Source organism: Gaeumannomyces tritici (assembly GCF_000145635.1).
Source record: "Gaeumannomyces tritici R3-111a-1 unplaced genomic scaffold supercont2.10, whole genome shotgun sequence".
In the NCBI taxonomy this organism is placed as follows: domain Eukaryota; kingdom Fungi; phylum Ascomycota; class Sordariomycetes; order Magnaporthales; family Magnaporthaceae; genus Gaeumannomyces; species Gaeumannomyces tritici.
This window is the reverse complement of record NW_008804554.1, coordinates 1,046,016-1,072,246: the sequence shown is the minus strand read 5'-3', so window position 1 is coordinate 1,072,246 and position 26,231 is coordinate 1,046,016. Positions and strand designations below refer to the sequence as shown.

Here is a 26,231-nt window from a genome sequence, read left to right as displayed (position 1 = left end):
AACCCTAACCCTAACCCTAACCCTAACCCTAACCCTAACCCTAACCCTAACCCTAACCCTAACCCTAACCCTAACCCTAACCCTAACCCTAACCCTAACCCTAACCCTAACCCTAACCCTAACCCTAACCCTAACCCTAACCCTAACCCTTAAATTAAAGTTAACCTGGTTTTAAATCCTTAAAATTAATGCGTTTTAACGAAACGCCGTAAATTACGTAAGCTATTACTTTTAATTTTTAAGCAACGCTATTACGAAAAAATTGTTATTCGTGCTATTTATAATTAGTAATAACCGAAAGCTTGTAAAAATAAAGCGGTAAAAAATAAAAAGTTAAAAGTTTTAAAAACGTAAAAACGTAAAAGTTAAAAAAGTAAAATTTAACAAGGGTTTTTAACAACGTTCGGGATTAATTACAAAGCTTGCTTTGGCAAAAAAAACTTTGTCGAAAAAGGTTTCGAAAGCGTAAAAATTTTTCCGTAAAAAAATTGCGAAAAGGAAAAGGAAAATAAACGCGCTTGGAAAAGCGCGTTTGGAAACGATTTAATAAAGGTAATAAAAAAGGAATAAATCCGTATTACTAAGCCTTTTACTTTACGTAAAAGGGTTTAAAAGTTGCCGGGCTTATAATTATTGCAAATAAAAGGGATAAGCACGGTATAAGGCTATTTCGGTTAATATGCTTTAAAAAGGAAAGGATTTAAAGTGCAGGGCCCCGTAAAAGCCTTTGCCCTTTATATACACGTAACTCCCTGTCCTCCTTGCTTACTAAGCTTCCTTCCTAACGCCTGGAAGCGTTATACGCTTCCAGGCAAGGGGACCGCTTTTCCGATGCCTTAAGCATTTAATATTTATGCCTAAGGCTTCCTCATGACAGTATATACTGTTTACTTTGTGACAAAATCGTAAAAGCATCCAACTCGGGCTATAAACTGAACGCCAGAACCACACGGAGCCGGGCCGCTACATACGGCACCACGACCATCTTATTGGAATAACGGGACGCCGCGAATTACCAATTTTACAGTACAGCGTTCAAATGTCGAGGGATAGCGTCATGGCAGGTTTATTTCAAAACAATAATACTTTGGAGTACGACATCCAGGAGCCCTGGCGAAACCCGTTCCTGGCCACTTCGTACCACCCCCTAAAGCAACAATTTCAGCTTACGTACCCCGACGACCCCGAAACGCGCGTGTGCTTCTACAAAACAAAAAGGTAATATTTACTTCCCTAGTTAAAAAAGCGACGAAAAGATCCGGCCCAGTCGCGTGGCTCACCAGGGGTAAACACCATCTTTGTGAAGAATACCCTTGCCCTCGTCCTCGTCCCTAGCCCCTTCGATGATGCTTAAAAGCGTGCGGCCAGACACGTCTGGATTACCGGCGTCGCCCCAGCCGGTCCGAGCGTCCTCGCCCGTGCCGCGCAGGTTGGATACCACATAGCCTGGGCACATTGCAAACATTTTAATTTTGCTCTCGGCATGAACGACCTTTTCGACAACCCCGACCATATTCAGCGCCGCTTTACTGACGGCGTAAGGAATGCCACTTTGGCCAAAGCTGGCGTAAGCCGCGGCCATATCAGGAGTTTTGGCGATGGAGCCGGCAATGCTCGAAATGTACACGGAGCGCGGGTCGGCCGACTTGTCGAGGAGCGGGCGAAAGACACGCGAGACGGTAAAGGGTCCGACGACGTTGATCTCAAAAACCGACTTGAAGGCGTTTTCGAAAGAGGCCGCGCCCATGGCGAGGTTGCCCTCGTCGTCCTTAACGTAGGCCACGGCGCCGTTGTTGACCAGGACGTCGAGGCGCCCGAAGCGCTCCTCGACGGCCCCGGCTGCGCGAGCGACCGAAGCCGGGTCCGTCTGGTCGAGCTGCAGCGCCGACACGGTACCCCTAAGCTGGCCCGTCGCTTTAAGCTTTTCCACCGCGCCCTGGGCCTTTTCCAGCGTGCGGGCTGTCACGAAGACGTGGTACCTGCCGGACGAGCTCGCTATTACCCTGGAGCTGGCGAAGCCCACGCCGCCGTTGGCACCTGAGCACGCAAAGTTGGTTGTTGTTAGCATGCAGGCCGTTCATTGCGGGTATTTGCAGGGGGAAATGGTGTGGCAGCAGCCTTGTATAGCCGGGCCGTGGCTGATGCGTGGTCTGCGAGTGACAGAACGGATTGGGGGCGTGGGGGTCGCACCGGTAATTAAGACGGCGATAGATGGCTCCATGCTATGGCGTTGATATCAAGGAATAGCTTCACTGTGGCCACGATGGTATTCCGATTTGCGATGTGATAGTGGTATTTTCGGCTAGAATATGCAAATGGAAAGCCCCTTAGGGAATGAAGGAAACAGCTGGGATGGCGCAGCGCTACTAGGCCCGACGGGAGATTGGAGATTGCCGAGTGCGCCGGTTAACCATGGCACAGAGAACTGATCGAAGGGGCCGACAAATAGTCCATCGGCTTACCGCTTCATCGGGGTTTGCGCGCCGTGTCGGGCTGGCCCCGATTTTAACTCAACCCTTGGGAAGATGGCGGTCTGGGGAGGGGAGGTTGTCACCGAAACTCGGTGTATGACAGAAGATGAACTGTCAATGCCTCACCGATTTGCAAGGAATATAAAAACAATAAGGGTTAGCTCATTCGAGTTATCCCAATCCGGAAAAATGTGTGCAAGTGTATGAGGTGGGCCCAGGCACGTGAGTGCACGGCCCACGCACCAGCTATAGCCAGAATACGACATGCCACTTTCCCAATCCGGTATCGCCAAGCATGATACCTTACACCGCAAGCATGCTAGGACATGTGTTGACTCAAGCTGCCAGGTCACAGCTGAACAGGCCGGTTGACTAAAGGACGCGCTCGGGCGGCCTCTGGCCAGACTGCCAACGTAGCGCGAAGGATGTGGAATATACATCCTACAAGTCGGGGTCCAAGCAGGTGCAGTAACAACGGTCACGGTGCGGGTTCGGCCGACGTGGCGGCAAGGACCTGGGGTATGCATCTTACAAGTCAGGGTCCAAGCAGGCGCCGTGACAGCGACCGAGATGGGCTGTCCCAGGATGCCGGAGCTGGGGGCAAAGGGCCTTTTTACGTACAAGAGGTAGCCCGGGACGTGACACGGTACATTGCAGCGGCATCACCATGGCCGGCGGCGGCACGAGTCAATAACGGACTGGACAGACCTGGAGAGCAAGACTGCAGAAGCACAAGTAGGCTTGTTTTATCCGCCTAGTTTGGCGCGCACCTGAGCTGCTATGCATATCGACCAAGTTCTCTACACGCTTAACACAAAGAATCGAGCCTATATTTCTAACAACCGTTTGATAAGTTCAACACCGGCAAAAGTTCTAACAAGAAACAGACGAAGTCAGGGGGACACGGCACACGCCATCCCAGGCCATGAAGGCTCACACAGAGAGCAGCGCCGTACGGCGCCAGGAAGCTTCCCATGAGCGGAAGCTAGACTACTGGAGGACGCAGCTCGCAGACGGCGTCTCGGCCGAGTTCCTAACGGACCAGCCACGCCCTGCGGGCGCCCTCTCGGGCAAGACCGCCGTCGCGGCCTTCACCATCGAGGACTCGCTGCATGAGGCGGTGCAGGGGTTTAGCCGGGCGCGCGAGGCCACCACCTTCGCCGTGCTCCTCGCCGCCTTCCGCGCGGCACACTACCGCTTCACCGGGGCCGAGGACGCCATCGTCGGGACCTCCAAGGCCGGGCCTGTCGGGGCTGTGCGTTTGCTACCGGCCGACACTCTGTGTCTGAGGATCGCCGTGGGAGGGAGCGACACGCTGGCCGAGCTGACGGCGAGGGCCGAGGCGGCAGCCGCCGCCGCCCTGGCCCACGGCGACGTCCCGCTGGGCCGCATCGCGTCCGCGCTGCAGAAAGCAGGCCAGAAGGAGAAGAGCCGCGCCCATCTGGTGCGCATCCTTTTTGGCCTCCACTCGCAGGGGGAGGGCCTGCCGGTGGAGCCCTCGGTGGCGGCGGCGGCGGAGGTCGCGCTCGACCTCGAGCTCCACCTGGCCGAGACGACCCACGGCGGCCTGGACGGCAAGATAACCTACTCGACGGACTTATTTCAAACAAGAAGCATCGACGGCATAATCGCCGCCTTCCGGGAGATCCTGCGCGGGGGCATCGAGCAGCCTGCAGAGCCCGTCTCGGCGCTCCCCCTGGGCGGGCTCGATGAACTGGCAACCATGGGCCTGCTAGGCGTCAAGCGGACTGGCTACGCGCGCGACTCGAGCGTGGTCGACTTGTTTCGCTCCCACGTGGCGGCGACGCCGCACGCCCTCGCCGTCGTCGACGCGGCGGAGCGGCTGACGTATGCGCAGCTCGACGCGCGGTCTGACGTGACGGCGGCCTGGCTGCGGCGCCGCGCCATGTCGGCCGAGGCCTTGGTCGCCGTCCTGGCGCCCCGGTCATGCGAGGCCGTGGCTGCGTTCCTCGCCGTGCTTAAGGCCAACCTCGCCTACGTACCACTCGACCCAGCCGTGCCCGCGGCGCGCGTCGCCGAGATCCTGTCGGCCATGCCCGGCGGCGGCAGGAGGCTGGTGCTGGTCGGCCGCGGTGTGTGCGGGGCCGAAATCCCGGGTGTTGACGTGGAGCTGGTCAGGCTCGATGAGGCGGTGGACACCGCAGGCGCGGCGTCGGCGGCGGCCAGCACCGTGATGCCGCTGGCTACGAGCCTAGCATACGTCATGTTCACCTCGGGATCGACAGGTCGCCCCAAGGGCGTCATGATAGAGCACCGCGGCATCGTCCGTCTCGTTACGGACAGGAGCGTTCTGCCTGTCGATAAGGCTGCCGTACCAGTTGCCCATATCGCAAATCCTGCGTTTGATATGGCGACGTGGGAGATATACACAGCATTATTGAATGGTGGCACCGTTGTGTGTGTCGACCATATGACGGTGCTAGATCCCAAGGCGCTGGCGGCGGTGTTCGAACGCGAGAAGGTTCGGGCTGCTGTGTTTACGCCAGCCTTTCTTAAACAGTACCTGTACGAATCGCCTTCGACGTTTAGCCAGCTGGATATGCTGTTGTCAGGAGGAGACGCCATCCGCCCTCAGGACGCCCTGAGAGCGGCGCAGCTAGTGCGGCACGCATTTTGTAACGCTTACGGGCCCACGGAAAACACGGGCATCAGCACCATGTACCGCATGGGTGCCAATGAGCAGTGCGCCAACGGCGTCCCCATCGGTCGAGCATACAGCAATTCGGGAGCGTACGTCATGGACCCCCTGATGCGGCCTGTGCCGCTCGGCGTGCTGGGAGAGCTCGTCGTGACGGGGGACGGGCTTGCGCGCGGCTACACGGACGCGGCACTGGACCGCGACCGGTTCGTTACGATCCAGGTCGGCGAGGGCGAGCCCGTTCGGGCGTATAGGACCGGGGACAGGGTGCGGTGGCGGCCGACGGACGGGCAGATCGAGTTTTTCGGCCGCATAGACCAGCAGGTTAAGATCCGCGGCCACCGCATTGAGCTGGCCGAGGTCGAGAAGGCGCTACTCGGCCATGGCGGGCTCCGCGACGCTGCGGTTGTTGTCCACAAGGACGACAGCGGCGAGCCCGAGATGATTGGCTTCGTCGAGCCGCGCGCCGGGGATACTGCTGGGGACGAGGAAGATGGCCAGGTCGAGATCTGGGTAAACCACTACGAGCAGCAGAACTACGCCACGCTCGGCGGCGTCGACGGCTCGGCTGTGGGCAACGACTTTGTCGGATGGACGTCCATGTACGACGGGAGCGCCATCGACAGGACCGAGATGCAGGAGTGGCTCGACGACACTATCCGCACTGTCCTGAACGGCCGCCCGCCAGGCCGCGTCCTTGAGATCGGTACTGGCAGTGGCATGATCCTTTTCAATCTTGCCAAGGCCGGCGGGCTCGAGAACTACGTCGGCATCGAGCCGTCCAAGTCGGCGGCCTCCTTCGTCACGCAGCGCGTGGCCTCGATCCCCGAGCTCGCGGGCCGGGTCCAGATGAACGTCGGCACGGCGGAAGACCTTGGTAGCATCGACGCCCAGCAACCGGAGCTGGTGGTAGTCAACTCGGTCGCGCAGCTGTTCCCATCGCCCGAGTACCTGCTGGACTTGGTCCGGACGATAGCCGCCATGCCGACCGTTAGGCGGGTGTACTTTGGCGACATGCGCTCCCACGCCATCGACAGGCAGTTCCTTGCCGGCAGGGCTCTGCACTCGCTGGGCGAGAACCCCAGGATCGCCAAGGCCGAGTTCCGGGCCAGAATAGAGGAGATGGAAGACCGCGAGGAGGAGCTTCTGGTCGGCCCGGCCTTCTTCACCGGCCTGACGGCCCTGCTGCCCAACCGGGTCAGGCACGTCGAGGTCATCCCGAAGCGCATGGTGGCCACCAACGAGCTCAGCTGCTACAGATATGCGGCCGTCATCCACCTGAACTGTCCGCACGGCATCGAGGAGCCGCCGCGCATCGTGGACACGTCCGCGTGGGTCGACTTCCGAGAATCCGCCATGGACAGGGACAGTCTTGCGGAGCTCCTCAAGGGCGCGGCTGGAGAGCCGGCCACGGTGGCGGTTGCCAACATCCCGTACAGCAAGACCATCGTGGAGCGGCAAATCCTGGCCTCGCTCGAGGACGAGGCAAACGACGAAGACGACGAGGCCTGGGTCGTCGCCGCGCGGCTGGCCGCCCAACGATGTCCATCACTTTCGGCGCTCGACCTCGCCCGCATGGCCGAGGAGGCCGGCTTCCGCGTCGAGATCAGCTGGGCCCGGCAGCTATCCAGGCGCGCCGCACTCGACGCCGTCTTCCACCGCTTCCCGGCAGCGGCCGAGGGCGCGCGCGTGCTGTTTGAGTTCCCGACCGACGACGCGGGCGCGCCGCCGGCCACCTTTGCCAACCGGCCGATGCAGAAGCTCCAGAGCCGGCGGATCGAGGCCGAGGTGCGCGACAGGGTCCAGGCGCTGCTTCCGTCGTACATGGTTCCGGACAGGATCGTGGTCCTGGACCGCATGCCCGTCAACGCAAACGGCAAGGTCGACCGCAAGGAGCTAGCGCGCATGGCAAAAACCACGGCCAAAAAGACCAAGGTCGCTTCTTCCCCCACGCGCGTGGCTCCGCGCGACGAGGTGGAGGCCGCCGTGTGCGACGAATTCCTCGCCGTGCTGGGCATCGAGGTGGGCATCGAGGACAACTTCTTCGACCAGGGCGGCCATTCGCTCATGGCGACGCGCTTGGCGTCCCGCCTCAGCCGCCGATTGGACGCCGACGTCAGCGTCAAGGACATCTTCGACCAACCCGTGCTCAAGGATCTCGCGGCTAGCATCCGCCGGAGCTCGAGCGCCTACAGCCCCATCACCGGCGCGCCCTACTCTGGTCCCGTGGAGCAGTCGTTCGCACAGGGGCGGCTATGGTTCCTGGGCCAGCTCAACATCTCGACCGCGTACGTCGTGCCGCTCGCCACCCGGCTCCGCGGCCAGCTCCAAGTGGACGCGCTCGAGGCCGCTCTGCACACGCTGGAGCAGCGGCACGAAACTCTGCGCACCACTTTTCAGAACGGCGACGATGGCGTGGGCATACAGGTGGTGCGGTCGGCCGGCGCGCGCAAAAAGCTGAGAGTCATCGACGCTTCCGGCGACTTCGCCCAGATTCTGCGCGAGGAACAGGCCGTGTCCTTCGATCTGGGGTCTGAGCCCGGCTGGAAGGTGTCCCTGCTGCGAATCGCACCAGACGATTACATCCTTTCGATAGTCATGCATCATATCATTGCCGACGGCTGGTCCTTTGGCGTTGTCCGCAAAGATTTGAGCCGCCTTTATTCAGCCGCAGCAAACGGCCGCGACCCCCTTGCGGCGCTGGAACCCCTGCCCATCCAATATAGGGACTTTTCGCTGTGGCAAAAGTTGCCCGAGCAAGCCGCCGAACACCAACGGCAGCTGGAATACTGGAAGACGCAACTGGCAGACAGTTCGCCTGCGGAACTGCTGTGTGATCGAAAACGGCCTGCCTTCCTGTCGGGCGAGGCCGGCATAGTCCAGTTTACCATCGAGGGCGCGGCATATGAGCGACTGCAGGCCTTCTGCCGCGCGCACCAGACGACGGCATTTGTCGTCCTTTTGGCTGCGTTCCGGGCGGCACACTACCGCCTCACGGGGGCCGACGACGCCACCGTCGGCACGCCCATCGCCAATCGCAATAGGCCTGAGCTGGAAAATCTAATCGGCTTTTTTGTCAACACGCAGTGCATGAGGATCACAGTGGAAGAAGAGGATACCACATTTGACACGCTGGTCAAGCAGGTCCGAGCCACGGCTACGGCTGCCTTCGCGAACCAGGATGTCCCGTTTGAGAGGATCGTCTCGGCGCTTTTGCGGGGGTCCCAGGACGCGTCCCGCAACCCCCTGGTGCAGCTCCTCTTCGCCTTGCACTCGCAAACTAACCTGGATAGGGTCGAGCTCGAAGGCATGTCGGCCGAGCCGGCGCCAGGGCCAATGGCAACGCGCCTGGACATGGAGTTCCACCTATTCCAAGCAGAGCACAGCCTGTCGGGCAAGGTCCTGTACTCGGTGGATCTCTTCGAGAGGAAGACGATCGAGGGTGTCGTGGCCGTATTCCAGGAGGTGCTCCGCCGGGGCCTGGATCGACCCCAAACGCCCATTTCGGCACTCCCCCTAACGGACGGGCTGGACGGGCTCGACGCGATGGGCTTGATGCACATCGAGCGCACAGCCTACCCGCGCGACTCGAGCGTGGTGGACATTTTCCGCCAGCAGGCAGCCGCCCTCCCAAACGCAACGGCCGTTACGGACTCGTCGGGGCGGCGCCTGACATATGCCCAGCTTGACGCCGAGTCGGACCAGGCGGCAGCCTGGCTTCGTCGCCGGGGCATTCCAGCCGAGACGCTCATCGGTGTTTTGGCCCCGCGCTCGTGCGAGGCCGTCGTGGCTTTCATGGGTATTCTCAAGGCCAAGCTAGCATACATCCCCCTTGATGTCAACGTGCCCGGCGCCCGTATCGGGGCTATCCTGGAGGCGGCTGAATGCAGGCTGCTGCTCCTTGGCCGCGGAGTGCCCCCTCCAGACACCGACCTGACCGGCGTGGACGTGATTCGTATCAACAGCACGTTGGACCACTCCTCGGCGGGCGGTCTCTCGAGCCCGCTAGGGGCAGAGGTTGCTGATGGGCCCTTGGCCACGAACCTCGCCTACGTCATGTTTACATCGGGCTCGACCGGCAAGCCCAAAGGTGTCATGATCGAGCACAGGGGAATCGTGCGCCTGGTTAAGGACACCAACGTCGTAACGTCGGCCGCATCGGCCGTCCCCGTGGCTCATGTGACGACGCTCTCGTTCGACCTCTCGACCTGGGAGCTCTACGCGCCGCTCCTCAACGGCGGCTCCGTCGTTTGCATCGACTACATGACGCTTCTCGACCCAGCGGCACTGGCCAAGGTCTTTGAGAGGGAGCAGGTGCGTGCAGCCCTGCTCACGCCGGCGTTCCTCAAGCAGTGCCTCGCCAGCCCCGAGTCGGCCGCGGCCATCGCGCGGCTCGACGCCCTCTTGGCATGTGGAGAGCGCCTGGACGTCCAAGATGCCATCGCGGCTTGCAAGGTCGCTACCAAGTGCGGCATCGTCAACGCCTACGGCCCGACGGAGAACACCGTGTTTAGTACGATATTCAAGATGACTTTGCAGGAAGGCTGCCCCAACGGTGTGCCTATCGGCCGGTCCCTCACCAACTCTGGGTCCTACATTATGGATGGGCGCCAGCGACTGGTACCCATTGGCGTGGTGGGAGAGTTGGTCCTCACGGGAGACGGCCTGGCGCGCGGATACACAGATTCGGCACTGGACCGCGACCGGTTCACCGAGGTGGAAATCGCCGGCGAGATAGTCAAAGCCTACAGGACCGGCGACAAGGCACGCTACCGGCCCACGGACGGCGAGATGGAATTCTTTGGCCGCATGGACCAGCAGGTCAAGATTCGCGGCCACCGTATCGAGTTGGCCGAGGTCGAGGCCGGACTGCTCCGACACGAAGCCGTTACCGATGCCGCTGTCGTCGTGCGCAACACGCAGGAGGGCCAGGAGCCCGAGATGATCGCTTTCGTGCGGGCGCCCAGGCTGGTGGAGCAGCAGTCGCAGGCGGCCGCCGAGGCCGAGATCCTGAGCCGGCTGCGCGTCTTCCTGCCCAAGTACATGGTCCCCGAGGGCGTCGTGCTGATGGACCAGATGCCGCTCAACGCCAACGGCAAGGTCGACCGCAAGGAACTCGGCCGGCTCGCGCAGACGGCGGCGAGGAGCGAGGTCCAGGTCGCAGTTGCGGTGGCCGCCCGCGACGAGGTCGAGCTTGCCGTCTGCGATGAGTGCGCAGGCGTGCTGGGAGCCGCCGAGGTCGGTGTTAACGACGACTTTTTCGCCCTAGGCGGCCACTCTCTCATGGCCACCAAGCTCGCCGCGCGCCTCAGCCGCCGTCTTGGCACCGCTGTGTCCGTCAAGGACGTATTTGATCGCCCCGTCCTGGCCGATCTTGCCGCGAAGATCCGTCGTAGCGGCTCCGCCTCGCACAGCCCGATCAAGAGAGTCGGGGGCTATTCCGGTCCCGTCCAGCAGTCCTTTGCGCAGGGCCGAGTGTGGTTTATGGAGCAGCTGGCTGGTGGGACAGCGTCGTACCTCATGTCGATGGCCACGCGCTTGCGCGGAGCTCTGAACATCCACGCTCTGGAAGCCGCTCTAGGCGCTTTGGAGCAACGCCACGAAACACTCCGTACAGTGTTTGACGAAGTGGACGGTGTGGGCGTACAGAAGGTGCTCGATAGCGGGAGAGTAAAGCTCAAAGTCATGAGCCTATCCCCTGAGGACGACGACTTCAGCGGGCTGCTGCTCAAACAGCAGACGACGCCGTTCGACCTCAAATCTGAGCCTGCATGGAGAGTCTCTCTAATTCAGCTGCCAGGAGTCGACGACAACATCCTGTCGATCGTTATGCACCACATCATAGCTGACGGCTGGTCCATCGATGTCCTGCGCCAGGAGCTCGGCGCGTATTACGCAGCAGCCCTGCGCGGCGGCCACGTGCCTCTCCTAGAGCAGATAGCGCCGCTCCCAATCCAATACCGCGACTTCTCCGTCTGGCAGAGAGAGCCGGCACAGGCAGAGGACCACGGGCGCCAACTCGAGTACTGGAAGACGCAGCTCGCCGATAGCACTCCGGCCGAGTTTCTTCCCGACCGCCCGCGGCCCAGCGTCCTGTCGGGGGGTGCAGGTGTGGTCGATTTCGCGATTGACGGGGCCCTATACGAACGATTGCAAGCGTTCTGCCGGGCGGGACGGACAACCTCCTTTATCGCGCTGTTGGCAGCTTTCCGCGCTGCGCACTACCGGCTGACCGGCGTGGAAGACGCCACTATCGGGAGTCTTATTGCCAACCGCAACCATCCAGAAATCGAGAACCTGATTGGCTTTTTCGTCAACACCCAGTGCATGCGCATGGCCGTCGGTGACGGCGACTCCTTCCAGGGCTTGGTGGAGCAAACCAGGACAACCGCCGCCGCAGCCTTCGCTAACCAGGACGTACCTTTCGAGCGCATTGTGTCGTCGTTGCGTCTCGGCACCAACGATATGTCCCGCAATCCGCTCGTCCAAACTATGCTGGTGCTGCACTCGCAAGAAGACCTCGATAGGATCCAGCTAGAAGGCCTGATTGCAGACCCCGTCCCCGGCACGGCCACGACCAGGCTAGATGTCGAGTTCCACATGCTCCAGAGGGCAGGCAGTCTGAGCGGGCGGGCCCTGTATTCCACGGATCTGTTCGAGCCCAAGACGATACGCTGCCTCGTGTTTGTTTTCCTTACCGTCCTCCGCCAGGGACTCGAACAGCCGCAGGAACCCATATCCACGCTCCCTCTCATAAAGGACGGCCTTGACGAGATCTGTGGCAACTCGGGCACGTTCGTCATGGACCGCAGGCAGCAGCTCGTCCCTCCAGGAGTTATGGGCGAATTGGTCGTGACCGGATACGGTCTGGCACGAAGATACGCGGGCTCTGATTCGGACCGAAACCGGGTTGTGGAGATTGAGATGGTGGTCGGCAACACTCCCATCAAGGCGTATAGAACAGGAGACCGCGCCCGGTACCGCCCGACCGATGGCCAGCTGGAATTTTTCGGCCGCATGGACCAGCAGATCAAGGTGGGCGGCCACCACATCGAGGTGGCCGAAGTGGAAGCCGCAATCCTCAAGCAGGACGCCGTGGCAGATGCCGCCGTCGTGGTACAGGCCGGCAAGATTATCGCGTTCATGACGACCAAGGCCACCAAGAACACGCCTCCCGACCACGATGATGACGCCAGCGGGCAGGTCGATGGGTGGGTGACACACTTCGACAAGGCCACGTACACCGACATCGACAAGATCGAGGACACGACCCTCGGCAACGACTTTATGGGCTGGACTTCCATGTACGACGGCAGCCTGATCGACCGCGCCGAGATGCAGGAGTGGCTCGACGAGACGATGCAGGCCATGCTGGAGGGAGCGGCGCCCGGGCGTGTGCTCGAAATCGGCACTGGAAGCGGCATGATCCTGTTCAACCTTGCCAGGGCGGCGGCGGGCGGCCTCGAGAGGTATTGGGGTCTCGAGCCTTCCCCCGCGGCCACTAGGTTCGTCAACGATCGGGTCAAGGCCGACGCCATGTTGGCTGGCCGCGTCCACATGCACGTGGGCACGGCGGCAGACGTTGGCCACCTAGAGCTGCGCCCTGAGCTCGTGGTCATCAACTCGGTTATCCAGTACTTTCCGACTTGTGAATATCTTGCCGAAATCATCGACCAGCTTGTTCGGACGCCTGGTGTCCAGCGCATCTTCTTTGGCGACGTCCGGTCCTACGCAATCAACAAGCAATTCCTCGCATCGAGGGCGCTGCGCTCGCTTGGAGCGTCGGCCACCAAGGCCGGTGTCAGGCAAATCATTGCAGAGCTGACTGAGAGTGAAGAGGAGCTGCTCGTCGACCCGGCATTTTTCACCAGCCTCAAGAAGCGGCTGCCTGATCTTGTCCACCACGTCGAGATTCTGCCCAAGCGCATGACGGCCAGCAACGAGCTCAGCTCTTACCGCTACGCGGCTGTGGTCCATGTGTCGCAGGAAAATGCGCGACCGGTGCACACAATCGACCAGGCTGCCTGGGTGGACTTTGAGGCGTCGGGTATGAGTCGGGAGGGGCTCGCTAGCCTCCTGCGGAGCGCGCCCGCCGACGCCACCATTGCCATTGAGAACATACCCTGGCGCAAAACTATGCTTGAGAGGCTCGTCGTCGAGTCGCTCGACACCGAGGGCGACGCCCAAAACAACACCGTCGACGGGGCGGCCTGGATCTCGACCGCCCGGTCTGCGGCTGAGCGTCGCGAGTCGCTGTCTGCTGCTGACTTGGCGCGCCTGGCCGGCGAGGCCGGCTTCCGGGCCGAGGTCAGCTGGGCGCGCCAGCGGTCTCGCGCCGGCGCCCTGGATGCTGTGTTCCACAGGATCGCGGCCGAGGGCGGCGCGCGTGTTCTGTACCGGTTCCCCACTGACGACGAGCCGGAGGGCTCGCCGGCCGCCCCGCTCACGAGCCAGCCGCTGGAGCGCCTGCACCGCCGCCGTGTCGAGGCGCAGATCCGCGAGGGGCTACAGAAGATGCTCCCGGCACATATGGTGCCCCAGAAGATTGTCGTGCTCGGCTGTCAGCTCCCGGTCGGAGCAAACGGCAAGGTCGACCGCGAAGAACTGGGTCGCATGGCCCAGGCTATCCAAAAGCCCAGCGCCGTGGCTTCTGTACACGCTAGCCCGAAAGACGACACCGAGGCCGTTGTTTGCGAGGAGTTCGGTTCGGTCCTCGGCGTGGGGGTCGGAATAAACGACAACTTCTTCGACCAAGGGGGCCACTCCCTCATGGCAACCAAGCTCGCGGCTCGCCTGAGCCGTCGACTAAACACTGACATCTCGGTTAAGAATATTTTTGACCAGCCCGTTTTGAGCGACTTGGCCGACACGATTCGCCGTATTTCGGCTTCGCACAAGCCCATCGCAAAGACCACCCACGACGGCCCGGTCAAGTTGTCGTTTGCTCAGGGCCGCCTTTGGTTCCTGGACCAGATCGACCTTGGAAAGACGGCGTACATCATCCCCTTGGCGACGCGCCTGCGCGGACCACTAAATACAGAGGCCTTGGAGGCGGCAATCCGGGCCCTCGAGACGAGGCACGAGACTCTGCGCACGACATTCCACGAGACAGACGGCGTAGGCATGCAAGCCGTGGGGCCTGTCAGCACCATCAAAATCAACATGGTCGACATGTCGGCCAAGACGCACCAAGAGTACGCCCAGCTCCTGTGGAAAGAACAAACTACCGCATTCGATCTGGCCGCCCAGCCGGGCTGGCGAGTCGCCCTCATAAAACTGGGCCAAAACGACCACATCCTTTCCGTCGTCATGCATCATATCATTTCTGATGGGTGGTCCATCGACGTGATGCGCCGCGAACTGGGCCAGTTTTACGCCGCGGCGGTACGGGGGCGCGACCCCCTATCGGCCGTTCCAGCGCTCCCGATCCAGTACCGCGATTTCGCCGCGTGGCAAGCGCAGCAGTCTGCCGAGCATGGGCGCCAGCTGCAATACTGGAAGAAAATGCTGGCAGACAGCTCCCCAGCCGAGCTGTTAACGGATAAGCCCCGGCCGGCCACGCTCTCAGGAGACGCGGGCGTTGTGCCCTTGGCGATCGATGGGCCCATGTACGAGGACCTCCAGGCATTCTGCAGGTATCACCAGACCACCTCGTTCACCGTGCTGTTGGCCGCGTTCCGTGCAGCCCACTACCGCCTCACCACGGGAGCCGAGATTGCCACTATTGGTACTCCAATCGCCAACAGGAACCGGCCCGAGCTCGAAAACATGATCGGGTTCTTCGTCAATACCCAGTGCATGAAGATCGCGGTTGGCAAGGATGACACATTCGAGGGCCTGGTCAGACAGGTCCGCTCCACAACGACGGCGGCGTTTGCAAACCAAGACGTCCCCTTCGAGCGCGTCGTGTCGGAGCTTTTGCCTGGACTCAGGGATAGCTCGACCTCCAGAAACCCCTTGGTTCAGCTCATGTTTGCACTGCATTCGCAGCAGGATCTCGAACGCATACCCCTGGAGGGCTTGGCCGCCGAGGCCGTCCCAGGCAACCCGACGACCCGCATGGATCTCGAATTTCACCTTTTGCAGGGTCGGAAAGGACTCGACGGCAGGGTTCTCTATAGCAAGGACCTGTTTGAGGAGAAAACTGCCGACGGAATCGTAGCCGTCTTCCTCGAGATCCTCCGCCGCGGCCTCGACCGCCCCCGCACCCCATTGTCGACGCTCCCGCTCACGGATGGACTCGGCGAGGTGCGGTCCATGGGCCTCCTGGATATCCGACAGACCGACTACCCGAAAGGGTCTGTAGTTGACGCTTTCCGCAAGCAAGCAGCCGCCCATCCAGACGCGACAGCAGTCATCGATTCGTCGGCTCGGATGACGTACAGGGAGCTCGACGAAAAGTCTAGCCGGCTTGAGACGTGGCTCCGCCGCCGCAAGGGCACGAGCCCAGAGAGTCTTGTTGGCGTGCTCGCGCCACGGTCCTGCGAGGCAATCGTGGCATTCCTCGGCGTGCTCAAGGCGAACCTCGCCTACATTCCGCTCGACACCAACGCACCGGCAGCACGAATCGCGACGATCCTGTCGACCGTGGCGGGAAAGACACTGGTGCTTCTCGGCCGCGACACCCCTCCGCCGGACTGCTCGACAACAGCCGGCGTCGAGCTGATCAGGATCGCCGACGCTCTCCGGAGCGCGGGCCCGGCAGAGGCGGCACTTGCGTACCAGCAGCAGCCTTCGGCCTCAAGCCTTGCTTATGTCATGTTCACGTCTGGCTCAACGGGCCGCCCAAAAGGCGTCATGGTGGAGCACCGCGGCGTCGTGCGGTTGGCAAGTGAGCCAGACGTGGCCCTGCGGGGGGCGCCCATCGCCCACATGGCGAACACGGCATTCGACGCCGCCACTTGGGAGATATACACGGCCATTTTAAGCGGTGGCACATTGGTCTGTATCGGCCACACAACCGTGCTGGACCCCGTTGAGCTGGGGGGCGTTTTTGCGGACAAGGGGATCCGCGGGGCCTTGTTCACGCCCGCGCTTCTCAAGCAATGTATGACCTCGGCGCCTGCCGCGCTCGCCGGGTTGGATCTGCTGGTGGTCGGCGCCGATAGGTTCCCGCCGCAAAGCGCCATCGAGGCGGCGCGCCTGGTCCGAGGCGCCGTCTTTAACGCGTACGGGCCGACGGAGAACTCGTGCATTAGCACCAAGTACCGTGTGCCGGTAGGCGAGGAGAACTATGTCAACGGTGTCCCGATCGGCCGGGCAATCGCCAATTCTGGGACCTTCGTCATGGACGGCCAGCAGAAAGTGGTTCCCATCGGTGTCATGGGAGAGCTCGTTGTGACGGGAGATGGGCTCGCGCGCGGCTACACGGACCCGGCGCTAAACGACGGCCGCTTCGTCAGTGTAACAATCAACGGGAGGACAACGAGGGCATACAGGACTGGCGACCGGGTCCGATACCGAGCAGACGGCCAGATCGAGTTCTTCGGCCGCATGGACCAGCAGATCAAGATTCGAGGCCACCGGATCGAACTGGCCGAGGTCGAACACGCCATTATCGGCCACGACGCAGTTCAAGACGCGGCGGTCATCGTTCGGGTACAAAAGGGCCAGGTGCCGGAAATGGTCGGCTTCGTGGCGGCCCGGCCGGACGGCGCTGCGAAGCAGCCCCGAAACCGGGAAGAGCAATTCGCAGCACAGGTCGAGGAGGAGATTTGTCGTCGACTGCAAGCCCTGCTTCCATCGTACATGGTCCCTGAGCGGATCGTGGTTCTGGACCAGATGCCACTCAATGCCAACGGCAAGGTCGATCGGAAAACACTTGCTCGAATGGCTCAGACTGTACCTAAACGTGTTGACAGCACCACGGATGAGGTTTTTGTACCTACAGGAGAAGTCGACAAGATCATGCATGCGGTCATCGCCGAGGTAGTCAACCTCCCACCCAATCGCGTCCCGGCAAACCGCTCCTTTATCGGCTTGGGCGGCGACTCCATCACCGCCATGCAGGTTATGGCCCTCTGCCGTCAGGGAGGCGTCTCCCTAGGGGTCCAGGATATTCTCAAGAGCGCTACCATCGCTGATATGGCCGCCAGGGCCAACAGACTGAGTCTCGCCGGAGCTCCTGCCCAAGACGGCAGCACCGAGACGCTTGGCGAGGAGGACGAATTCGCCCCTTTCCCTCTTTCTCCCATTCAGAAGCTCTATTTCGCGCAATTCCCGGACGGAGAGAATCACTACAACCAAAGCATGCTCCTCAAACTGCAGCGGCCTACCCCAGAGTCTGTTGTTCGCGAGGCTCTTTCGGAGCTGGTGCGTCATCATTCGATGCTCCGCGCCCGCTTCCAAAGGGACCCGGCAAAAGGCCAGTGGATGCAAAGGGTGAGCCCAAACGCCGACGAGGCATTTTCCTTCGCCAGAAGCAACGTGCCGACTTGGGAGGAGGCCCAGGGCGCCATGCTCGAGGCCGAACGTTGCCTTGACATCACTAGCGGGCCAATGCTGGCAGCTAGGTCCCTCCACATCGGTGAATCAACCTCACTCTTCCTAGTCGCCCACCACCTCGTCGTCGACCTCGTGTCCTGGCGAGTACTGTTGCGAGATCTCGAGCAGCTTATCGGTGGCATATCGCTGCCCAAGACGCAAGAGTCGTGGTCGTATCAGCGATGGGTTCGCAGCCTCCAGAGCTACGCCGAGACAGAGGCGTCAGCTGCTGCCCTGACGCTGCCGTTTGCAGTGCCGGAGCCAAATATCGAGTTCTGGGGCATAGACGAATCGTCGCCCAACAACGACTCCACCAACCTGGCGCAGGGCGAGTTCACCCTTGGCCCATTCTTGACCGACATCCTCCTTCGTGCTGCCGAAAAGACCTTGCGGGCCGAAGTCCCGGACGTCCTTCTAGCCATGGCCGCGCACACTTTTGCCGTCATCTTCCCAGAGCGTGCAGCACCCTCTTTCCACACCGAGACCCACGGCAGGGACCATCCTCGCGGGGGTACGGCCATCCCGGTTCACGAGACGGTCGGTTGGTTCACGGCGATTGTGCCCCTTGTGATCACCGCCGCCGGCGGAAGCGACTACGTCGACTCCGTCATCCAAGCCAAGGATATCCGCCGCACCGTACCTGGCCTGGGGGTGCCTTACTTCACATCCAAGATGCTTCGGGGGCCGCCGCAAAAGCCAACCATGGAAATCATGTTTAACTATCTCGGTCGCTTCCAGCAGCTCGAGCGCCCGGACGGCCTTTTCGAGTTACTACCAGGTTCCACGCACCCCGTGGATGTCGGGCTTTCTGTCGCCCGCCTCTCCGTGATCGATGTGTCCGCCGTCGTCGAGAGGGGCGCGCTGACCGTGTCCTGGAACTACAACGCAAAGATCCATCATCAGGACAAGCTGGCCAGGTGGTTTTCCCTGTACGAACAGGCGCTGACCGAGGTCACCTCTGCCCTGCAAAAGGCCTTGCCGCGGCTGACCAGCAGCGACGTTCCCCTGTTGTGCCTCCCCCACGCGCGGCTCGGAGCCCTCAACGAGGCACTGGCGGCCGTCGTCTCGCGCGGCGGCGTCGAAGCAGTCCAAGACGTATACCCCACATCGCCCATGCAGCGCGGCATCCTCCTCAGCCGGTCCAAGGACGCCTCGCAGTACGACGTCCACGCCGTCTGGGAGATCAGCCCCTGCGAGGGTCGCGGCGCCGCCAAGGTCGACACGTCGCGGCTGCGCCGCGCTTGGCGCCACGTCGTCCGGCGACACCCCATGCTCCGAACAGTCTTCATCGACGCCGGCCTCCGCGACGACTCTCCGTTCGACCAGGTCGTACTTAGGGAGCTTGACCCCTCCATCACCTTCTTCACATGCGGGGACGACGACAAGGCTGCCGCCATGGAAAAGCTCTGGGACTCGTGCCGCGGAGACTTCGACCCAGACGCTTCCGCGCACCGCCTTGCCATATGCGCCTGCCCCGGAGGCAAAGCCTATGCGCACCTCCAGGTCAGCCACGCCCTGGTGGACGCGACATCGCTGCAGATCCTCTTAAGGGACTGGGCCCGCGCCTACGCCGACGACCTCCCGGCTGGCCCCGGTCTTTCCTACTCGAGTTACATTGCCCACATCCAAAATACCTCGCCCGAGTCGTCCCTCCGGTTCTGGACCGCCCGCCTCGAGGGTGCCACTGTCTGCCGTCTTCCCCGACTGACGGACGGCATCGTGCGGACCGGTCATGGGGGGATGCGCCGCCTTCACGTCGACGTGCCTTTTGGCCACCGCCTCGATGCCCTGGCGAGGCGGCTCCGCGTATCCGTCGCCAATATATTCCAACTCGCCTGGGCCTTGGTCCTCCGCTCCTACACCAACGCCCAGGACGTTTGCTTCGGCTACATCGCGTCGGGCAGGGACGTCGAGCTCGACGGCATTTCGGACGCCGTGGGTCCCTTTATCAACATCCTCGTCTCGCGCCTGGTATTTGACCAGCACAGCACGGCCGCGACCATGCTGCGGCGCTTCTTCGCCGCTTACGTAGACGGCCTACCACACCAGCATGCGCCGCTGGCCGACATCTTGCACGCGCTCCAGGTGCCGGGCGGTCAGCTGTTCAACACGGCCTTGTCATTCCAAAAGTTGCCTACCGGGCAGCCCCAGGACCTAGAACTATCTTTCCGCTTTATCCGGGGTGACGATCCTACAGAGGTAAAGCCTTCCTCTTTTCCTCCTGGTCCTTCCTTTCTCCTATCCAGCTAGCAACTAACCCGCCCCCACCCCCACCCCAGTTCGATGTTATGCTTAACGTACTGAGCGGCGACTCCATTAACTTCTCCATCGACTACCGTGACAACTTCTTGACGCAAGCGCAAGCGATCAACATCGGCCAGAGCCTGGTCCAGGCCCTAAGCGCTATCGAGGCCACCCCGGACGCAGGCGTCGACTCGCTGGAACTGCTTCCGCCAAAGCACCTCTCCCAGCTCAAGCGCTGGGGCGAGGCCATACCACCTCTCGTCGACAGGACCGTGCATTGTCTGTTTGGTGACGCATGCCGCGCACGACCAGATGCATCCGCCATACACGCCTGGGATGCGCACTTTTCATACGCCGAGCTCGACGATGCTTCGTCGCGCCTGGCCGGTCTCCTGGTCGAGCGGGGCATTGAGCCAGGAAGTTTTGTTGCCATGTGCTTTGAAAAGTCGGCCTGGGTCGCCGTCGCGTTCCTCGCCATACACAAGGTTGGAGCGGCCTTCTTGCTCCTCGAACCCGATGCACCTCGGGAGCGTACCCAGTATATGCTCGAAAAGACCGAGATATCCATGGTCCTCTGTTCGGCCGCGTGTAGCGCCTCGGTCGAGGGCTGGGGTATGGCCTCGATGGTGGTCGACAAGGATGCCATCGCAACGCCAGCCAGCCACGCCTGCCAGCTGCCAGACGTCCCGAGCTCTAGTGCCGCCTACGTCGTCTTCACGTCAGGCACCACCGGCCAGCCCAAGGGCGCGGTCGTCGAACACGGCGCCTTTTGCACCGCGGCGGTGGCGCAGGCGCAGAACATGTCGATTGGACCCGAGTCCCGCTGCCTGCAGTTCGCCTCCTTCGCGTTCGACATCGCCATGCTGGAGATGGTTACGCCCCTGCTCGTGGGCGGTTGTGTCTGCATGCCACAAAAACAAGACATGGTTGCGGACCTGCCGGGTGTCGTCAGGAACATGAAGGTTACCTGGGCGTTCCTCACGCCGTCCTTTGCCCGGACCTTGAGCCCGGAGGCGGGGCTTGCTCCCCTCGAGACGCTCTTCCTCGGCGGCGAGCCCTTGTCTCAGAGGGACATTGATGCTTGGGCCGACAAAGTCCGGCTTGGCAACGGCTACGGCCCTGCGGAGTGCGCTGTTATATCGTCCGCCATGCCGCGCGCGACGAGGTCGACGGAAGCGTCCAACATCGGCCACCCCTCGGGCTGTGCACGCTGGGTGACCGAGCTGGGCAACAGACAGCGTCTCGTTCCCATCGGGGCCGTCGGCGAGCTTCTCCTCGAGGGCGCGCCGCTCTCGCGCGGCTACGTCAACGACCCCGCTAGGACGGCCGAGGTTTTCGTCGTGGGCCTGGCCTGGGCGCCGCACGTGGGCCGCACCCCCGAGACGCGCTTCTACGCGACCGGCGACCTCGTGCGCCTCAATTCCGACGGCTCGCTCACGTTTGTCGGCCGCAGGGACGGCCAGGTCAAGATCCACGGCCAACGCATCGAGCTAGGCGAGATCCACCATCACTTGGCGACCATGCACGAAATCCGGCACTCGGTCGTTTTGAGCCCGTCGGAAGGCCCTCTCCGCGGCCGCCTCGTAGCCGTGCTCGAACTCAAGGACTTTTGCTCCACCGCCGACGCCGCCGACGCCGCCGCCACCCACGAACCTATGCGCCTCGTCGCCCCATCGATGCGCCCCCGGGCGGCCGAGTGCGTCGGGCGGATCCGTAACGCGCTCGCTCGGCGTCTTCCGGCGTATATGGTCCCAACGACCTGGATTGCCGTGCACCAGATACCAATGATGGTATCCCGGAAGCTCCACCTCCCTACGGTGCAGGCCTGGATCGAGGGCATCGACGAGGATACGTATCGAAATATCCTCGCGGTCGCAGACGCGACCGCCGAGCTGGACCCGAGCGAGAAGGTCGCCCGGCAAATCAGCCGTCGCCTAGGAGACCTCCTCGGCGGCGCCGGCAATGTGCTGCAGGACGTTGTCGGCAAGGACATTGTGCCGATGCAGTTCGGTCTGGACTCTATCGCCGCCATCACGCTCTCGTCGTGGATTCGCAAGACTTTTACTGCAACCGTTCCCATGGCCACCCTTCTTTCTCCCCAGGCCAGCGTACGGACACTCGCTGCCTTGGTCCAAGAGGAAAAGACCGGACCGTCTACGGCCAGGCGCGCCACAGCAGCAGCCATCGTCAATTTGCGCGCTGAGCTCCAACGCCTCGACCAAAGGCTTGCCCGGCTGCTGGCCGTGCCCAAAAAGGTGACACCCAAGCGCCTTAGACGTAACCACTTCCAAACACCGTCGACCTTCCTCGTCACGGGCTCGACCGGTTTCCTCGGCAGCCAAATTGTCAGGCAGCTGCTGCTACGGGCCGCGGTAAAGAGAGTATTCTGCCTTGTCCGAGCCGACAATGACGACCAGGCTTGGGAACGTATGATGGACGCAGCCCGCAAAGGCGAGTGGTGGCGGCCTGATCTGGCAGAGCGCCTCACTACATGGAGCGGCGACCTGGCCAGGCCGCATCTGGGGCTCGACGCTGCCCGCTGGGCGCGCGTTGCAGGTGGAGACGTCGACGCCATCATACACAACGGCGCCGTCGTCCACTGGCACCTGGGCTACCACGACATCCGAGCCGCCAACGTCGGCAGCACATTTGACCTCCTCTCCGCCCTGTCGACCGCCACGTCGCCTCCGCGCCTCGCCTATGTGTCCGGGGGCTACTTCGGCACCGCCGACGAGACGGACAATCAGGTTGCGGACCTCCTGTCGGACTCGGGCGGCTACGCGCAGACCAAGTTCATCTCGGAGGTGCTCGTGGGCCGCCACGGGGAGCGCCTGGCGGCCGCATCTCCCGACTTCCCGATGCCCGTCGTGCTCAAGCCGGGTTTCATTATTGGAGACGGGGACTTGGGCGTGTCGAACCTCGACGACTTCCTGTGGCGCGTCGTGGGCTCAGCCGTCCGCGTCGGCGGCTACAACGCCGACGAGGCCGACGACCCCGACGCGTGGCTGCTCGCCGCCGGCAGCGACCAAATCGCAAGCGCCGCGGTGGACGCGTGCATGCTCCCGCCGTCGGCCGCCTCCAAACGGGCCGTCCGCTTCGTCGACGGCGTCCCCGTTAAGGAGCTCTGGAGGGTTCTGGCCGAGGACCCGGAGTTAGGCTTCGAGCTTAAACCCATGTCCTGCCGCGACTGGCTGGCGACGCTCGAGCGGGACATGAACGCGCGCGGGCCCGCCCACCCCATCTTCCCGGTCTTCGACTTCCTCCGGAGCAGACGGGGCACCGTTGGCGTCCGGCGCATACGCGACGAGGAGGCCGTTTTCCCCGAAACCGAACTGCGCGAGCGCGTTAGGCGCAGCCTCATTTACCTCAAGACCATCGGCTTTTTTTCGGCCAACGGGGCCGCTTCGCAGCCCAAGGTTGGCGTTTTTAACCGGAGCGGTTGGAGTTTAAGGTTGGTCGACTAGGATGACGGATCACGTAACCCAAGGGGTGCCCCTTGGGCTAGGACTCATGTATATAAGAACCACCCAAAGCCCTTAAGGGCAAGGACCTAACTCTTTCCTTTTTTTTCCTTATTTCGTAAAATAATACCACTTCGGCACCTGCCAAGTTAAAAGAATTAAAATAAAAAAAAAAGCTTTGGTAGCTTTCCATTTAGTATGTAAATTATTTATTTATTTATACGCTGTTTTGTTTATTGGAGAAACCTCAGTGCTACCGCTATGGTGTTGCGTAGGGGAAACCTTTGGGTAAGGACTAAGGAGGAAAACCCTGCGCCTGCGACCCGGTGCCGGGTCGGTGTTGAACCCGCGCCGACACCCTCCATTATAATGAAGAGCAGGGGTTTAAATCGCCATTTCACGATTCGAATTGCGCGTTTCGGCAATATAAGCGGCGTTGGTATAGGTTAGGAAAAAAACACACATAAGCCATCAACATGGGACTTTGATATTGTACAAGTATCCAAAACCAATTTATGTACAGGGCTGGCTTGAGCTTGCGAAGAGTTTAGGAGCGTGCGATATTCATACAAGTAACAAAAACCAAATAACACGAGGATCCGCTGTTTGTAACGCTATTCTGGCAGTGGATAATGACAAGGTTGTTAATGAAATGGATGCGCCTGGGTGGGTGTTGGAGTGCAATAGGAAAGCTGAATGGGCCCGTCGGACAAAATAGGAAGCACGGAGACACCCTCTTATTCCATTTTCGAGTACCCGCCGCCACCCTACTGGTAAACGTAGCAGAACGGGCTTGAGGTGGTGTCCATGACCTCGCGGATTGTGGTTTGGGGGCCGACATACGTGACGTTTAGGACGTCGTCAAGGGTAGCCAGGCCGCTCGGGGGGTTGTTCTGCCAGGTGAGGTGGGCGTATACGTCCTTGCCGAGGTCGGTGCGGCGCGTCGACTCGTCCAGCTCCTGCCTGCGAGGGGGAAAGAGGAAGGATGTCAACAGTTTGCCGTAAAAACGAGACAGAAAGGACGGGAAAAAAAGAAACTTACCATAAAGCCCACATCCTGTCGACCATAGCGTGGTGCACAAAAAAGGCAGGGTCGGTGGGCGAGGTAAAGACGTCGTCGGCCGGGTCACTGGTGATAACGTAGTGGCCCGCGGCGTGGGGGCCGATTTCGAGGGACCCCTTGGGCCCTTCGGACAGGGACCGGTACTTGTCGATGTCGGGCTGGTTCAGGAGGTCTAGCAGGGTCGTGTAGTTTGCGTAGCGCAGGTTAACGGCAGGGCCTACATCGCGCACCCACGGCCTCGGGTTTACCCCCAAACCCCCGTTGGGCCCGACGGTAGCGGGCGGGTCGGGCTGCACGGGACCCAGCAGGATGGTGCGGTTGGTGCCGAAAGGACCAGTCGTAACGGGCCCACCTCCCAGGCCACGAACCAGGTGGACAAGACCACCTCCGGGGCCCTTGCCGATAATCGCGCCCACACGGTCCGGGTTGGGGGCGCCGTTGCCGCCGAGACTCCACTCGTCGCCGTTGAAGACGGGCGAGTCCTGGGGCGCTTCGGCGTACTTTGCCCAGTCCCAGTAAGGCTGGTAACCCTTGTAGCCGCACTCGTCGCGCAGTGCGGTTTCATACGCGTAGAGGAACCAGCGGTGCCAGGCCATAAAGTTGCCTGTAAAGTGGATTCCGAGAGTTTTTGTAATGTGTTCGACGGCAAAGTCGTCGAACTATAAAAGCGGGAGGGAGAGAGAGCTTTGGCGTTAGAATCATGTTGGAAAAATAAGGGCGATGGGTGCACTTGTGTTTCGTTGGGGGTGCTAAGGAAAAGAGGGAGCGGAAAAAGACTTACGCGAGACCTCGTGCCTAGAGAAAAGGTACGGTCGACCTTGCCCGGCTTGTCCATAAGGCACTGGATCGCCCGAATGTAATCGGACCTCTCCTCTTTGGTAAGGTCGCCGCTATACCAAACAAAAGGCAAAATATATTAGCAAAGTGGAAAGATTTCTCGGTGTGGGGAGGGTTACCAACGACTGGGGGCTTTATGTAACCGTTGCTGTTGTTGACTTACTACTCCTTCCGGACCCTAACGTTCTCAGCGGTGCACCCGCCGCTCCCGGCCCGGGCCTTAAGCTTGGCCATTTGGTTCTCCTGAATCGAGGCGATAACCTCGGTTACCGCTTCCTTGTCGGCCACGAGGTCCCAGCGGGGTGCGGGGACGGAGGGGACCGACCGGGCGGCTGGAACGGCAACGACAGCCGACGCCAGGAAGGCGGCGGCGGCGGTGGCGGATAAGAACTTCATGATGGCAGTGAAGGGGCTGCCAGGGAAAGAAGATGTGGGCGGTGTTGGGGGCAGTTAAGGACCGTTGTTGATCGCTAAGTATATATTTTGCTAACGAATGTAGTGGGGTTTTGGTAATGACTGTGGAGGGGTTTTCTTAGGGAATGGAAAGGGTGAGGTAACGAGAAGGATTAACTGGGAAGAGGATCGTCGACGACGTTCGATTATATAGAAAAAAATCTCACCAGCCCCTTAGAACCACCGTGGATATTTCCAGAGTGGCCCTTTACCTCCTGCCAAGCATTTAAAATTGTGTGGAGTTAGTCGTGGAGTTAGTCGTGAGTAGCGCTCGACGACCGATTTGGGAAGCATTTCGGCATACGTATGCCGTGTTGCCCGCTCGCCCCGGTCCGCGGAATCGCCGATATTTAAACCCTTATCGTTTGCTGCCGCCTTGGCAGAGGGTCCGAATGCCGCTGTTTTTCACCAAGTCATATCCCCTGCTGAATGGGAAACGGTCACTTTATTGCCCCTTGCACGGGGGCCGCTCGGACTCGGGCGTTGGGTCACCTACAAGGCCCTCTTAAGGGGTAGGTCAAGGTAAGGGTGTGCGACGAGTTCTGCACGGCGGCGGCCAA

At 61.1% G+C, this 26,231-nt stretch overlaps 3 protein-coding genes across 3 annotated transcripts; 1 reads left to right on the top strand and 2 right to left on the bottom strand.

Moving 5' to 3' along the window:
• Positions 1 to 1,276: 1,276 nt before the first annotated feature.
• GGTG_13229 (hypothetical protein) lies at positions 1,277 to 2,221 on the bottom strand (the record flags this gene model as incomplete). Its single annotated transcript, XM_009231134.1, has 2 exons — positions 1,277 to 2,037; positions 2,191 to 2,221. 2 exons carry the CDS (start codon positions 2,219 to 2,221, stop codon positions 1,277 to 1,279), a joined length of 792 nt encoding a protein of 263 aa, XP_009229398.1.
• Positions 2,222 to 3,138: 917 nt separating this feature from the next.
• On the top strand, positions 3,139 to 23,321 carry GGTG_13228 (hypothetical protein; the record flags this gene model as incomplete). Its single annotated transcript, XM_009231133.1, has 3 exons — positions 3,139 to 3,157; positions 3,359 to 19,812; positions 19,893 to 23,321. 3 exons carry the CDS (start codon positions 3,139 to 3,141, stop codon positions 23,319 to 23,321), a joined length of 19,902 nt encoding a protein of 6,633 aa, XP_009229397.1.
• Positions 23,322 to 23,735: 414 nt separating this feature from the next.
• Positions 23,736 to 26,179, bottom strand: GGTG_13227 (hypothetical protein). The gene is made up of 4 exons (XM_009231132.1): positions 25,382 to 26,179; positions 25,163 to 25,271; positions 24,361 to 25,040; positions 23,736 to 24,281 (listed from the first exon to the last, which is right to left on the bottom strand). Exons 1-4 carry the CDS (start codon positions 25,612 to 25,614, stop codon positions 24,086 to 24,088), a joined length of 1,218 nt encoding a protein of 405 aa, XP_009229396.1. The 5' UTR covers positions 25,615 to 26,179; the 3' UTR covers positions 23,736 to 24,085.
• Positions 26,180 to 26,231: the final 52 nt, after the last annotated feature.